Genomic DNA, 15,957 nt, shown 5'->3' on the forward strand with positions numbered 1-15,957 from the left:
ATTCCTACACATTTTATTTCATTGATTACAGTCCTCTCCCTATAACGCAATTTATCTCACATCCTCTCTGTGTTTCCTGTTTCCATCCTTCCTTTAATTGTTTTACTTCCAATAGTAGAAGAGGTTCAGTTCCAGAACTATAGGGTGACTAAGGGCCATTGCCTCAGTGTCCCATCTGTCTCTTTCTGATCAGTAAGAATGGTCTCTTTTGATTTTGAGTTTTGTTCTACCCTTTTCTCCCACTCTATTCCGTGTTAATATGATCCCTGTCAGAGCAATTGGTAGTGGTATCTCATCACTATTTAGTTCTGGTTCCAGGATCATGAAGACCTATGTTCTCATGGTCCATCTACCATTAACTAATTACTTCCCTATGTCTTCAGTTTTCATCATTATTCTTTCCTCCGAGCAATACCTAGTGGTTTCTCACAAGCTTTTAAGCCCCCAGTTGCTACTCACCAAAGTAGGGTGTAGAATACTGTCTTTGTGGACCATGTTATACTAATTGACCTTGATGTCCCCTGAGACCTAATCCTGAGCTTCCAAGTTCAGTGGCTCATTCCCTTAAGGTATTTGGTTATATCTAAGAAGTTTGCATAATATTGGCCTCTGTATATTCCACCACTTGCATGGATATATTTGCTACAAAAGTAAATTCTCAGACACAGCTATCCTGTGTCAAACTTAAGAATATTTGTGGGTGTACTTCCACTGTCCCTCCACACCCATTCATTCAGCCTAGGTATCTATCTGCATCTTTTCAGAGGTCAACAGTGTTGCAGGACAGATTCTCTGTGGACTTTAACTCTTGCACTCTTTCCAGTGCCTTCCCTGCTTCCATCATTTTTGTTTTCTTTTTGTGGCTATACTTTTTTGATTAACATAAGCTTGTGAGGCACACAGATTTGGGGAGATAAAAGTTCAATCCATAATGTTATCAGGCCAATTAACTAGAATGTCCCACCAAAGCATGACTCTAAGCCTCCAAGGACCCATGGGAATTCCCCCACCCAATTCCTCAATACTGCTTCCTTTGCCTATGCTATTCCGTATCTGTCCTTGCCTCCTGTCCCACGTTTCTCTCATCTGACCCTGTTTGTCTCATTTAGGCTTTACTGTAAATAGTGGATCCTTAGTGAACATTGTCTTGGGTGCTGTAGCTCTTAAGTTTTAAGAGTATGCTATAACTCTGTCATGCTGTGTAGCCCTTTTGTTATTCTTGTCTCGCCATGTACTGTAGACTTCTCGGGTACAGAAGTCTTATTCATAGCTATATCCAATAGTGCCTTTATATTCCCAAGCATATAGTTGGTTCTTAATCAGTATTAATGAATGATGGATTCTAGGGTAGATAGTGGTGCTAGAAATCACTAGTTCTCATTTCTGATCATCACTCATTGTTTAGTACCTTGCTGTGGCTAAACATTTAGTTGTAATATTTTTACTGATCGTTTTACAAATCCATATTTATTTTACTCAACTGTCGCTTGTAAATGTTTTCTTCTAGTTATGTTTGCATATGAACAGTGCCTGCTTGTTCTGGGACATCACCCTGATATTTGGTATGAAGCTGCACAATATCTTGAGCAGTCAAGTAAACTGCTGGCAGAGAAAGGGGTAAGTATTTCCTCTTCCCTTTAAGAGTGGGTATTTTTTAATGATTTAAAGTGATGAATCATTGATTTTTATAGAAGTTAAAATCATGGAAAAAGCCAAAAAAATGGAAAAAGCTTTGAAATATTTTAGAAGAAATTCGCATGTTTATTAATATGTACACATACAAAACTTAACATATCTCAGATACACATCAACAAATACAATAGATGTAATTTTATTATCTTTCCTTGCAACTATATTGAAATAACTGAGGTAGTGCTTTCCTTAAATTTTTTTCTCCTAGGATATGAATAATGCCAAATTGTTTAGTGATGAAGCTGCTAACATCTATGAAAGAGCCATTAGCACTTTACTAAAGAAGAATATGCTGCTCTATTTTGCATATGCAGATTATGAAGAGGTGAGTGCAATGTCTTTAACTTATTTACAATTCGTTATTTTAACACAGGAGTGAATTTAGTTTCTGGCTGCTTCTGAACCAGGCATATTGTGTGCATTAGAGATAATGCAGACTGAGTACTGATGAGGGCTCAGCGGTGCTATAATTATGCTCGCAGCAGGAGCCTTTGTGGAGCGCAGACTCTGCATTCCTACAGCTCCAGTCCTGCTTGTTTGTGAGCCTATTTCTCTTCCATCCTTCTCTACCACTTTAGAGTCGCATGAAGTATGAGAAGGTTCACAGTATATATAACAGACTTCTGGCAATTGAAGATATTGACCCTACCTTGGTGAGTAGCCTTTTAGAGTCTTCCCTACCTTTACAGTCAGACTTTTAAACAGTTGAGTTCCATTCAGTAAAAGTCACTCCTGTTGGTGTACAGTTCTGTGATTCTTTATAAGTCATGTGAGCACCATCACAATTGCAATACAAATCCGCTCCATCATCACCCGCTGCTGAAGCCCTCAGGTGGCATATAAGAGTGACCACTTTTGTCCTGAAACCCTGGGTAATTGTTGATCTGTTTCCTGCTGGACTTTTCTTTTTTAATCCACTTTTCACCACATAATTGTTGTCTAATACATATTTTTTTGTAAATAAATGGGGACAGGAGAAACCAGCATCTCAGAAGGACTAGACAGGAACTCTCTTTACCCTGCCTTCTGCTCCATCGTGTGCTTGTCAGCGCCGAGTGCCTGCGAAGTGCAGTGCTGCCCTCAGTCGGAGGGGGCAGACCAACAGGTGGACTCCAGATCCTCTCCAGGCCATTTAGAGCGACCCGGGGTTTTTCCTGTTTCGATTGGGATTCTACTTAATGTATTATTTGTCTCATTGGTTCAGCAAATAGTTTTGTGTTGTCTACGATGCTATTTCTCCAGCAATAGACTAACAAATTGAAAACAAAAAACACCTCTTCCTCAAATAACTGATAGTTAGAATCATAATTTGTGTTAGTCCAGGTTGACCAGAGATGCTCATATAGGTATAAGAGAGAGCTTTATTATCAAAGAGCAATTGCATTCATTCTTAATATCCTCAAGTTGACATGAAATTATATCACTACCACCACATCAACTGTCCTGATTTTCACAAAATGTTGGAGTTTTCTGGGAAACGGGATGTTAGATTTTAAAATCTTGGCAGCTCTGGGCAGACCAAGATGAGTGTTATCCTCTAGGAACTTGCAGGCTCTTCTTGTTTTGGACACTCTATAGGTACTGCGTGTAATACAGCTCATAAGTAGTTTGTTAGTCAAATAAATAATGAATCAGAAAATTATATTATGTAGTCTTCTCTCACGGCCATCCAGTCAATGCTGACGCATAGCAACTCCTGTGGGTTCCTGAGACTGTAACTGTTCACGGGAGCAGAAAGCCCAGTCTTTCTCCTCCAGAGAGCTGCTGGTGGTTTCACACTGCCCACCATGTGGATTGCAGCCCACAGCATAATCACTACACCAGCAGGGCTCCTATGATGTCACCTCTGTGGGCTTTTAAACAGGACACCAAGAAAATGTGAAGTAAAACCTGTATTGTTAAACATGCTTTCATTGAATAAAACATTGAGCTTTCTAGATGTTGGCATTTATTAGTCGAGAGTTTTCCAGTATTTTTTTCTCCTTTGAATTTATTTTTTTGTGTTTTAGAATTAGCCAGTGGCGATACCTACTCTGTTTAAATAAATGCAAATTAACAATGAAGTATATACTTAAAATGGTGAATATTATATAAATCATAGTTCAATAAAAAATAAAACAACAAAAAACTAATTTGCCCATAACCTTACCTCCAGAGTGACTCTAAACCAGGCACTCCTATTTTCTAATTTCTTGGGGATTCAAGATTGCTTTCTTAGAGTGTAGTAATAAAGTAAGCCTGCTTGAACTGCAAGAAAGATCATATTCTGTCTAATAGATAGACTCCACACAGGTGAAAAGTGATCACTGTTTGCACAGGTGTATATCCAATATATGAAATTTGCGAGAAGAGCAGAAGGGATAAAATCTGGACGAATGATATTTAAAAAAGCAAGAGAAGACCCCCGAACCCGCCACCATGTCTATGTTACTGCAGCACTCATGGAGTATTACTGCAGTAAGGTAAATACTGAGACACAAACACAAATAACGTAAATCACTTTCTTCATCTGAGATACACTGCTTAAATGAAAAGTTAGTCTAGTTTGTCCTTAGACTTTATTCTTCCCTTTTGTAAAGAAAAATCTCAGTGTCTATGTGAAATTATATGGTACTTCACATCCTCAATGGCTGCTAATGTTTGCCTATATAAACTCCATATTTTTAACCCTCGTGAATATTTTTTAATAGTGGTAAAATATATATATCAAATACATAACATTTCACATTACAACCAATTTAATGGTTACAATTCAGCAATGTTAAGTATTACGTAGCTCATCCTTATCTATCCATTTCCAAATTTTTCCATCACAATTAATAAAAACTAAGTTCCTATTAAATAATAATTCACTTCCCCCCCCTCCAACCCACTCCTGGAAACCACTAAGCCCTGAATAGTTTTTAATTTTAGCTTAGTTTACTTAATTTGGTTTTAATTCACTGTAATTACTATGTAGCCTATCATTGACATCAATATTTACTCTTTTTACTTCTAGGACAAATCTGTGGCCTTTAAGATTTTTGAGCTAGGGCTCAAGAAATATGGAGACATTCCAGAATATGTCCTGGCCTATATTGATTATCTCTCTCACCTTAATGGTAAGTAGACACTAAAATCTAGAACAGTTACTTAATATTGTGTTAATATAATTCTCTTAAATTATATAGCTGAGTTTTTTTCCTTCTCAAATGTTTCACGCTGTTATCACACCAGCGTGGAACACTTGGTAGGCACCCAAGAAATATTGTGGCCTAGCAACCACACTTTACACTGCGTTCACGTAGATGTTTCCTGACTCTGAAGAACAAGCTTTCCTACATCATCCATCAGCAGTGAGACTCAGAGTTCATGTCCATCTCTGCTGGCTCCTGGCACAGCACACTCCTCCCCCCGAGGTGGACAAACACAACAACAGTCTCTAGCCACCGAAACTGAAAAATAGCTATGGAGTAAAGAAAATGCTTGTGAGCTACTTGGGAAAGTATTTTTAAAAGAAACACTATGTTAGCTTCTTTATTCTGTTTTAATAAGAATTCCTTTATTGAGCTCCTACTCTATCAGGAACCATGCTAAGTCATTAATATAGACATTATATGTATAATTTAGTCTAGCTACCCAGAGTCGGGGAAAGATAATTTCTTCACCAATGATCTGGTGTCAATGTTGATTTAGTGAAAGGTACACAATTATGTGCCATGGAAAAGATGATTGAATTAGATATCAAAAGTGTGTCAATGATTTTGATAGTGCTTCAGGAAAATATAGCATTCTGTATACTTAAATAGTATAAAAGAATGAAACTTAAAAAATGTGGTTTTGTATTTCAGCTTAGTGACTCTACACTCTGGAAAAAGGCTTAACTTCAAAAAGTGAGATAGTAGGGCATGAGAAATTTAAAATATTAAATCAATATTCCCCACCAATTTGATTATTTTAGAGCAGCTACTAGTATGCCTACTTGTACTGATATTCTGCTAATTATATTTGATGTCAGCTTTATTTTCTAAAATCAATAATTAGCCTAGAGAGTTCCTTTTTTATGCATTCACCCCTCCAGCCTCATTTATCCTGTACCTTCCGGTTACTAAGATAGGGGGGTACAGGTGAATAGGTTCCATTCTACCCTCTGTCTGATGAGGATATCAGATGTGTACATAGAATTGTACCATCATTTAGTGTTCATTATAGCATGATATCTGAGTTAGGCAGACTAGCTGTGTAATCCTAAGAATGGTCTACAGAGTGGTCTTCAATAGAGTATCTATCTCAAAGAATTGTAGAGATAAATTAGTTTTTGAATGTGTTTAACTCATGGAATGTAATCAATATTCCATAATTGTTAACTATTAATGATGATCATCACCATGGGAGGATGTGCTGAATATTGCCATCAAGCCCTCAGTCGAGTGCTTTGGGCGCACAGTAAAGGGTGTATCATGAAGTGCTAGTGCGGTGCAGTACAGTCACGGTCGCAACTGGAGTATGGAGCGCTTGGGGCGGGCCAGTCCAAGTTGACATGTGATATACGTTAAATTGCATTCTAGATTCCAAAGACTTATTTTTTTAAAGAAGCTAATTGAAATGCTGATATTAAATAATTTGGACATATTACACAGTCTATTAAACTTTTAAATTTTATTCTTAAATGTAGCCAGCAAAAAAGTTTACATTCCATATGCGGCTTCTCTTACAATTCCATTGGACAGTGTTGTTCTAGAGGGTGTCATAAAAAAGGGAACATGGACTATATCTTGGCAAATGAACAATAGTTAGCCAAGTAGGATAGCCAGTGAACCAGATAGGCAGAGAGTGTAGGTAGCATATACACCAGCAATGGAAAAATTATGTGGAATGCCAAAAATTATGTCTGAAGCTAAACTTGGGATAAACCAAAAGGCATAAAGATGTAAGTTTTACTTATGATTTTTTAAAGTACAGTATGTGAAACTGATGTTAAATCTGTGAATATCATGCCATCTTCTTGGGTTAATTTGTGTATATCATAAAACTGAATCAGTACCTTGAGTCAATGAAATCCAGTCACTCATTGGATTCTTTTCTCTGTTTTCTACATAATAAATTTTGCTCTATATCTAGTTATTTATTTATATATAATTTATACATGTTAAGTTCATCCATTTTTAGGGTATAAGTCAATCCATTTTAGCTTCCTAAATTTACACAAATCTCTTTGAGTTTAGTAAGAAGTGTTATTTTCTCAATTCCAGCTACAAGAAAACCTCCCAGGACTTTTAAGACTTATCCATCTCTCGCCACCATTCTTAATTCATTTTCTACTTGCATATTTACCTAGCAGGCACCCTAGATATGATCTTTTTTTTTTAATAATGTTTGTATAAGAAGTTAGAGTAGTTGAGGATACATGGGCCCAGGGCTTCCAAAGACAAGACTCAACTTATCTAATTTGAGCTTTCCTCCTTCGTATTCAATCCATTGTAAAAATATCAAGAGTTTGACAATTATGATGTGAGCAGATTTATAATTTTTCAAGGCAAGTAGAATAAAACAAAACAAAAACCTCACTTCCTGGAGTTCATTCCGACTCACAGTGATGTGTGAGGACAGAATGGCCGCGGGGGTTCCAAGGCGATGAAGCTGTGGAGAAGACGGCTTTGCCTGTGATGTGCCTGGTAGACTCACACAGCGGCCTTCCACCAAGCAGCTGAGCACTTAAGCGCTCGGCCACAGCGACTGGCAAATGTGAGCCGCTGCGATAGAGTATTTTCCCTCATCAAAAAGTGCAGACTGAACGAGAAAGAAAAAGTCTCTGAGTCTCTTCACAGTCGTTATTCGATAGCAGGCCCAGGTCAAAAACTAAATCTTTTTCATCTCAATTTCCTCATCTAGAAAAATTGGCTGTGGTAGTCGTTACCTTTCTGCATAGACTTCCTAATCAGATTAAGCGAGATAGTGCATGTGCAAACACATTGTTGAATTGTAAACATGAACTTGTTTTTAATGTTTTCAATTACTTTTAATATCCTAGAGGACAACAATACCCGAGTTTTGTTTGAACGAGTTTTAACCTCCGGAAGCCTTCCTCCTGAGAAGTCTGGGTAAGCACTCTGGAGACTTGTCAGCTCCGGCTTTACCACTGGGTTGTGATCTACCATATAGCTTCACACATTCATCTCTGAGATTGGTCTGTGGGATGAATGTCTGAGTACGGCATTCAAGAGAAATTACTCTTGGCTTGAGACTTACTTAAAAAATATCAACTTGCAATATTTCCATACCCGTGTGATTATCATTTTTTATTAAAAGATCATTTTACTGGGGACCCTTACAACTCTGGTTACAAGCCATACATCACTTGCATCAGGCGAATTTGTACCTATGTTGCCTTCGTTCTTTTCTAGACATTTACTTTCTATTGAGCCCTTGGTATCAGCTTGTAGGATTATTTTTTATATTTTGAATAGTAATTCAAATGGTTTTGACAGATACTATAGCAATTTATTATTTAATAAATCCTTCTAGTTACAATTCCTAGAAACTTATATGAACAATTTATAAGAGTTCTGAAACTTTTACCTTCCTTACTCAAGAGCATTTTTACCTTCCCTTACTTAAGTCTCAGAGGCCTGTAGTGGTTACGCATTGGGTTGTGACCTGCATGGTCAGCAGTTCGAATGCACCAGCAGCTCCGAGGGAGAAAGATCGGGCTTTCTACTCCCATCAACAGTGACAGTCTCAGAAACCTTCAGAGGGGTCACTATGAGTCAGCACTGACTCAGTATGTTTAACTGATTAAAGTTTGACTTTATTTTATGACCTTAGTTTATGGTTTGGTCAGACAGGGAGACATTGTGAAGGCACAGGGTGAACAGTTATGGGCTCAGATGCTGGCTCAACCTCGTAGGCCTCGGGCAGATTTCATAGCCTTTCCACTCCTTGTTTCTCACTGAGTGACAATGCTTATGAAACAGATGAGGATTCATCAGTGCTTATATTGTTAGCTTGACGAGTAATATAATAGAGGGCAAGTATAACAGATTTTTAAATGTTTTTATCCATATATTATTGGGTAAAGAATGCATCCTATAACTCAAACCACTAAACCAGGGGTGGGATTTTTTTTTTTTTGCCACTGGCTATTTTTAACATAATTCCTGGGCTATACAAAATTATCAACTTAAACATTAGCCTACTACAGGTGATCAAACATTTAATTGATGCTTTGGAGTTGTGACCTGGTCTTGGTGATTGTACAGGCCTTATCCAGCCCTCAGACTGGACCTTCCCGCCCCTCCACTAACCCAGATGATGCAGCCACATTCCAGAACGAACAGCTCAGTGCCACTGACCCAATTCCGACTCATAATGACCCTGCAGGACAGAGTAGTACTCACTCGGTGGATTTCTAAGACTATAAATCTTCATGGGGTAGAAAGCCTCATCTTTCTCCTCAAGAGCAGCTGTTGGTTTCGAACTGTTGACCTAGTGGTTAACAGCCCAACGTATAACCCCACTACACCACCAGGACTCCTTTGAACCTGTTATCCTGGAAAAATTGGAAAGCTGCTTTGGTTCCTTTTCCAAGTCTCCTACCCAGAGTTTACCCTCGCTCATGTCCCTTCCTGACCCAGAGAGATGTGTAGCTTTGCTAAATAAAATTTTAATGAGAAGTGCCGCTTAAATACTGAAGTAGTATTCAAGGTGAAGTATTAGGATGTTTATAGTTCACTTTAAAATATTTCAGCAAAAGGGAGATGACACAAATATGGCAAACTTTTAACAATTACTCAGTCTAGATAATGGTATCGTTTATTATATAATGTTCCAAGGTTTGGAAATCTTTTTAACAAAAGCTTCTAGAATTAAAATAAAAAGGACCTTAAAGGTTTTTTTGTGGGCCCTCACCCCTAATCTAGAATCACTGAATATATACTCTGTTTATTTTCTTACAGAGAAATCTGGGCCAGGTTTCTGTCTTTTGAAAGTAATATTGGTGATCTGGCTAGTATTCTCAAGGTGGAGAAAAGACGGTTTACAGCATTCAAGGAAGAATATGAAGGCAAAGAAACAGCTCTACTGGTAGACAGATACAAGTTCATGGACTTGTATCCCTGCTCTGCCAGTGAACTCAAAGCACTGGGCTATAAGGTACGTACTTAACAGCCAGGTGTGAGGTCCTTACACTTAGTGTTCTCAAGTAGTTCATGTAGAGCCTGCAACCTAGAGCAAAACTTAATCTCGTTGTATGAGTCAATCTCACTGCCATCGACTGATTTCAAATCATAGCAACCGTGTGGGCCAGACTAAAACTGCCCCTGTGGGTTTCTGAGACGGAGCTCCTTGAAGAGTAAAAGCCTCTTTCTCCCTTGGAGTGACTGGCGGTTTGGAACTGCTGGCTGACCTGTGGTTGGTGGCCTAACATGTAACCACTAAGCTACCAGGGCTCCCAGTTGTATGGGGAAACAAAAAAATTGGAAAATTGAATGAAAAAATCGTGGAATTCTCCTATGAACTTTTTGGAACCCTCTTTTAGAACGGATTTGTAGAAGGCAAGGGCTTCTCCTTTGTTTTTGAAACATTAAATATCAAAAGTAGCTAAACAATGAGGGAATGAAAGTTAATAAATGCTTTTATTCTTGCCCTATAATTGTCATTTTCTTGATTCTTATGGGGTGGGTGTGAGTAGCAGTGGAAAAAAGGAAGTGAAACAAAAAATCTGAACATCTTAGATATTACATTTCTTTACTAGTCTTTCCTGTAACGTGGGTGAATTGGCCATCTTAAACCAAGTGTAGCTCCTGCTATGTATCGTGTATGCATCTAATGATGAAGATTCGGAAAGCTTGTCCATTGTATACAGTTCCTTGAGGGCTGTGAGTCTAGGCCTAGAGGGCAGATTCATGATTTTGCAGCCTTAGAAATAGCCCTTGCTGAGAAAACCTTCATTCTATCATGTATTGATTTTTCTTTGTTGTGTGAACCAAACCAACCAAGATGGAAACACAGGGAACTCAGATACACATGTGTCTCAGGTGGACCTTTGGACCAAACAGCATTAGGACAATCCTGTCATCACATGGCCTGGACTTTGCTTTGTGTCTGAACCAGTTTTAAATGTTTGAAGACAAACTACCCATAATTGAGCTTTTCATCAACACAGACCAGCTATGTGGCAGTCCCCAATTCCCACTCAGAACCAAGAGGGCTGGCCCTCAGGGATGAGCAGTTTCTGTTTTTTTGTGAAAAGTGAATGGCATTTTAACACTACTTTGTCCAATTGTTTGAAAAATCTATTTCGGTGTTTTTTAGATGAATCAAAGTGGAAATGACATAAAAATACTTGCATTCCAATTTGTACGTATAGTCATTGTAGACAGGTACAAAATAAGCATGGGAGGGAAACAGAGAAAAGGCATTCCCCAATAGGCCTGCAGTTAGACCAGCTCTTATAGCAGCCGGCTGCACCCACTGCCTTGGAGGGAATGCTGAAAGGTGAGATGCTCCCTGCTGCTGGCACAGGGGCTCTTCTGTAGGCAGGTGGGCACTGGGTTGCCTAGACAATCCCAGAAGAGGTCTTCTGGGAGTAGACCTCTGTCAAATGTTTGATAGAGCTCTCCCTGCCGTGGGTCCAAAGCCTCCCTGTTGGCATAGTTGGCTATGCATTGGGTGAAACTACCGGCGCTCCTCAGGAGAAAGGTGAGGTTTTCTACTCCTGTAAAATAGTCCATCTTGGAAACTCACAGGGGAATTTCTACCCTGTCCGAGAGGGTTGCTGTGAGTCAGCATTGACTCGATGGCAGCGAGTTTGGTGTAGCCTCTAGAGAATTGTTCCAGCCCTGGCAAAGCATTGCTAAGAATACCATGTATGGGACTTGAGCAAGGTCAGAGGGGGCTGAGTTCCAATCTTCTACTTACTAGGTACGTGACTGTGGAAAAATCAGAAGCTCTTTGGGCTTCAGAAGTTCTATAAAGTGGAGATGCTACTATTTACCTCATCAAAGAGGGGAGGAGTTAGAAGTACTTTATAGTGGATATTCCATAAATTGTTCCTTTTCCCCTGACAGTAATTTAGAATTCACCTAAAGTAGCAAAATCATTTTGACTAAGGTAACGGAAGATTAATCGTGTTTTCACTTTTGTGGACTAGGACCCCACTCACGCCAGATTCTTATTTAAAGAAACTGAAAGCTAATGGAAGAATGCCTAAATTTGGAGTTTTTCTTCCAAATTACTCCACTCTCTACTCAGTGCATATAGCTTTATGGCTTGACCCACTCACTCTTGTACTTACCCTCTGAATGTTCTCACTGGCCACACTGGGTCTTAGCTGGCTTTGGGGGAGGACTGTAGAACAGTTGGCCAATGATTTGTAAGTCTTTGCCGTCTTTAGAGCTTTTCTTGCTGAATCTTTAGCCATCTTTACTATCATTAAAATTCTTGCTTATGCCTGTCCATGTTCTTGCTGTATTGTAATCCTTGTATTCACACCCTATCACAAGATTGTAGAATTGCACATTTTAGACCCCTTTTGAAATTTGGGATTCTTCTGTTTGGCATTTTTAGGATGTCTCCCGTGCTAAACTAGCAGCTATAATTCCAGACCCAGTTGTAGCTCCCTCCATCGTGCCTGTTCTGAAAGATGAAGTGGACAGAAAACCTGAATACCCTAAGCCAGACACTCAGCAGATGATTCCGTTTCAGCCGCGACATTTAGCACGTAAGTCATGCATTCTGACCTAGCAACCGAGACTAAGTTGATTGAAATCCAGTGGTGTGGAGCAAAGTAACATGACCTTTTCATAGCAGGTTAATTATTAGACCTTGGATCAATATGACAATTGGCTTGACTGTGATCTTTGAACTGAGATGAACTAAAAACCTCTTAAGTTCAGTGATCCAGATCTGGTAACCGATTTAGCAGTTCCCCTTAAAAGTTTCCACAAATGCTGCTACGTATATTGCCAATAGAGCTGAACTTCCTTCAGATTTACTAATGCACTGTAGCCCCCTGGATCCACTTTGACCAAGACCCTAAAAATTAAATGTATTGGTTGAATAACTTTAGACAGGCTTACTGAACAGATGACATGGGCTCAGAAATAGTCTATGACAAAAATTGGCTTTAGTTCCACCACTGGATTGTCTTATGCAAAGTAACTTGTCTGCTTCACCCCTGTGGCCATATGGTGGAGGCTGCTTTTACTATGTCACCCACTCGAATTTGGATGAAGCAGGTAAGCAAAATAATGTAGACATGGAAGGCATCTATGTGCCAGACTGTACAGTTTACACGAACAGAAGCCTATCTGTCCCCAGTGACTCGGTACCTCCCCGCCCCCCTCTGTCACAGCTCCAGGCCTACATCCGGTCCCTGGTGGAGTGTTCCCAGTACCACCGGCAGCAGTGGTCCTAATGAAGCTCCTCCCTCCTCCCATCTGTTTCCAGGTTGGTTCACTAGTGTCTCTAGCATTGAGAAATATAAATGTCTGCTACTTTAACTTGTCAGACAAGGAGGGATTAAAATGTATTTATATCAAAACAGGGTCCTTTTGTCCAAGTGGATGAACTGATGGAAATTTTCCGAAGATGCAAGATACCAAATAGTAAGTACTAAAAATTCCATCTTCGGGGTGGAATTCACATCACTGGCTCGCAGGGAGGAAAGACTTATTCTTTGCCACTGAAGTCCAATGCCTTTGGCAGATAAGAGGCTTATTCCTATTTTCGCTCCATCAAGTAAAATGTCATAAAAGCTTTTCTAGTCCTAAGGATATGCACTATCAGATTTAGCTTAGGAAAATCATTAAACTCTCCCTTTGATTATTGAGGGCAAGTGTACTAGACTGTCTGTTGCTACAGCAGACTTGGAAATGAACTGTCAAGTTTACCAACTAGACCCCCAGATTCCTTCACAGCAGAACTGTCCACAGCCTCACGCAGTCCTTCCTGTTGTGTTTGCACAGCTGTGGAAGAAGCGGTGAGGATCATTACCGGTGGCGCTCCGGAGCTGACGGTGGAGGGCAATGGCCCCGTAGAAAATAACGCTGTCCTCACGAAGGCTGTCAAAAGGCCCAATGAGGATTCCGATGAAGACGAAGAAAAGGGAGCCGTTGTCCCCCCTGTTCATGACATTTACAGAGCACGGCAGCAGAAGCGGATCCGGTGAAGCAGGCTCAAAACCCGCCTCTGCAAGAACACTCGGACCCAGGATTCCTCTCTTGCCTCTTAAGTCATATGTTTATGAGACAACGCTTTGTTACAAGGATCTTTGAAACAAAGTCGTATTGTCATTGGTGCCTCTATCATATGGTTCTTGAGAAACAAACAAACCTGTGTGAATTTTAGAGTATGGAACAGACCTCAGCGCAAATCCACAAAACAAGGTTTTCACGAACGTGAGAACAGTCCAAGCGGGCAGAGCCGCAGTCTGCTCCCTCGTCAAGGGTGTCTGTCTGTGTATGTGCCTCTTGAAGATTTGTGAGTTTTCAACAGTTTTATTTTAAAAACTGTATGGCTTATGATTGTAAAGCGTTTTATCACATTTTCTGAAAAAAGTTGTTCTCAGTTTGCTTATGTAGAGTCCTGCCTTATTGTGTGTTTGTTTTATTTATGGCAGAAATGTAAGGAATCTGTTTTGTAGTTTAAAATTTTAAAAGCAGATCTTTTAAAAAAATAAAAAGATCTCATAAAAATGCCGTGCCTTTCTTTTATTCAGAATTTATTTACAGTAGCCACTTACTTTATTCCTTCCAGCCAGTATCATAATACAAGGACCCCTCATTTGTATTTATGTACAAAGGTCTTGTCCTGGTACTAAATGGAAATGAGGGATCCATTATTCAGATGCACATTAAATATTTTAGAAATCCTTGATTAAATCTGGAGTCAGAGAGGCGTATTGTCATCTTGCATCTTTAAAGCAGACTCACGCGTCAGCTTTAGCACACATCCCTGTTTGCACATCGCCGTGTGGCAGCTGTGCGGAGGTCCTACGTGCTCTAACGAGCACACGCACGTAATCCCGACCCGCTGCCGTCGAGAGGAACCCTCCACGACAGCTCAGCACTGCCCCAGGGGCTTTCCCCCACTGTGCATCTCTGCAGGACTAACAAATCTCATCTTTCTCCCTAGAGAAAGGCGGGGTCAAACTGCTGACCTGCGCGTAGCAGTACAATGTGTAACACCCACAACCAGAGTATCAGTGAAAAGAATGAAAAAAAACGCCACTGTCAGTCTACTGACCTCAGTCAGTAATTAGAAATGTATGGGGTAGTTTTCTAAACCTCAGTATGCTTGCAGTTAATATGCAAGCACTGAAGTCATTCGCCTAGTAGCAAATTGAAACTCACGGGGTTCAGAACTCAATCCATTGTTAATGGTGCCTTTAAGAGTGTGAGCTGGGCAGGTGCATGCAATTCTCATTTAGCTTCACGTTAGTGCAGAAACAGGTGAAGGTTGGTTGGAATGAAGAATTTGTTGCAAACAGCGGTTGGATCAGTCCTTTCACGGTGAGTGAAGCCCAAGCACCCCCAACTCACTGCCATCCAGTCCACGCGGACTCATGGGAACCCTTACAGGACAGCGTAAAACTGCTTGCCAGCCACTTCAGTGAGGTGGTTTATGCTGGGGAATCTCGGGAACACCAGTCAATTCCCCAAAGGCAATGACTCAAGGTGTTACACCAGCGGGCTCTGGACCGGCAGTTTGTGAGGAGCCACTAAGGGCTAGGCATCACGCCGTGACGAAGAGGCAGTGATGCCGTCCAAGACTCGGCAGGGAAAGGAAGCCTTGAATTTGCACGCCTCCTGACTTGGCCCTGTGCCCGTCTCCGGCTAACTGGACTTTGTCCTAGATCCTCTGGATGCATTAAAACGCTGACCTACAGAACTTTCATGGGTTCTGAGTCCTAACAAATGATCAAGCCTTAGCGTGGCTGAGCGGGTTTGTAGCCTGAGTCTATCGTGACTGTGGTCCCAGGAACCCCAGATTTGCAACTGCGGTCTAAAGTACGACATAGCCTTGTGGAAACTGTTGCCTCTGAACTTGCACTCTGGCTAACTGAAAACACTTCTCTGTACTGAAAACTTCCAAAGCCTTGAAAGATAACTCCTAACAAAGAATTCAATGTAAAGATGCCCTGGTGACGCAATGGCTGAGCGCTCAGCCGCTAGCCCAAAGGTGAGCAGCTGAAGCCCATCAGCTGTTGCGTGGGAGAAAGATGTGGCAATCTGCATGTCACAACGACAGCCTCAGGAACCTACAGGGCCAGGTCGAGGCGTCAAT

The 15,957-nt window shown here is 40.4% G+C and overlaps 1 protein-coding gene across 2 annotated transcripts in view; it reads left to right on the forward strand.

Moving 5' to 3' along the window:
• The window catches only part of CSTF3 (cleavage stimulation factor subunit 3), an 80,588-nt gene extending 66,268 nt beyond the window's left edge, over nt 1-14,320 (forward strand). Inside the window, exons 11-21 of one of the 2 annotated variants that reach the window (XM_075545926.1) lie at nt 1,508-1,617; nt 1,901-2,017; nt 2,271-2,345; nt 4,011-4,154; nt 4,691-4,793; nt 7,703-7,772; nt 9,627-9,822; nt 12,238-12,391; nt 13,025-13,119; nt 13,217-13,277; nt 13,638-14,320. In XM_075545926.1, coding sequence (XP_075402041.1) covers nt 1,508-1,617; nt 1,901-2,017; nt 2,271-2,345; nt 4,011-4,154; nt 4,691-4,793; nt 7,703-7,772; nt 9,627-9,822; nt 12,238-12,391; nt 13,025-13,119; nt 13,217-13,277; nt 13,638-13,840 — 1,328 coding nt within the window. In that variant the 3' untranslated portion in view covers nt 13,841-14,320. The remainder of the gene's footprint in view (nt 1-1,507; nt 1,618-1,900; nt 2,018-2,270; nt 2,346-4,010; nt 4,155-4,690; nt 4,794-7,702; nt 7,773-9,626; nt 9,823-12,237; nt 12,392-13,024; nt 13,120-13,216; nt 13,278-13,637) is intronic. The other variant, XM_075545927.1, reaches the window with a different exon arrangement.
• Nucleotides 14,321-15,957: the final 1,637 nt, after the last annotated feature.

This window comes from Tenrec ecaudatus, chromosome 4, assembly GCF_050624435.1.
Source record: "Tenrec ecaudatus isolate mTenEca1 chromosome 4, mTenEca1.hap1, whole genome shotgun sequence".
In the NCBI taxonomy this organism is placed as follows: Eukaryota; Metazoa; Chordata; class Mammalia; order Afrosoricida; family Tenrecidae; genus Tenrec; species Tenrec ecaudatus.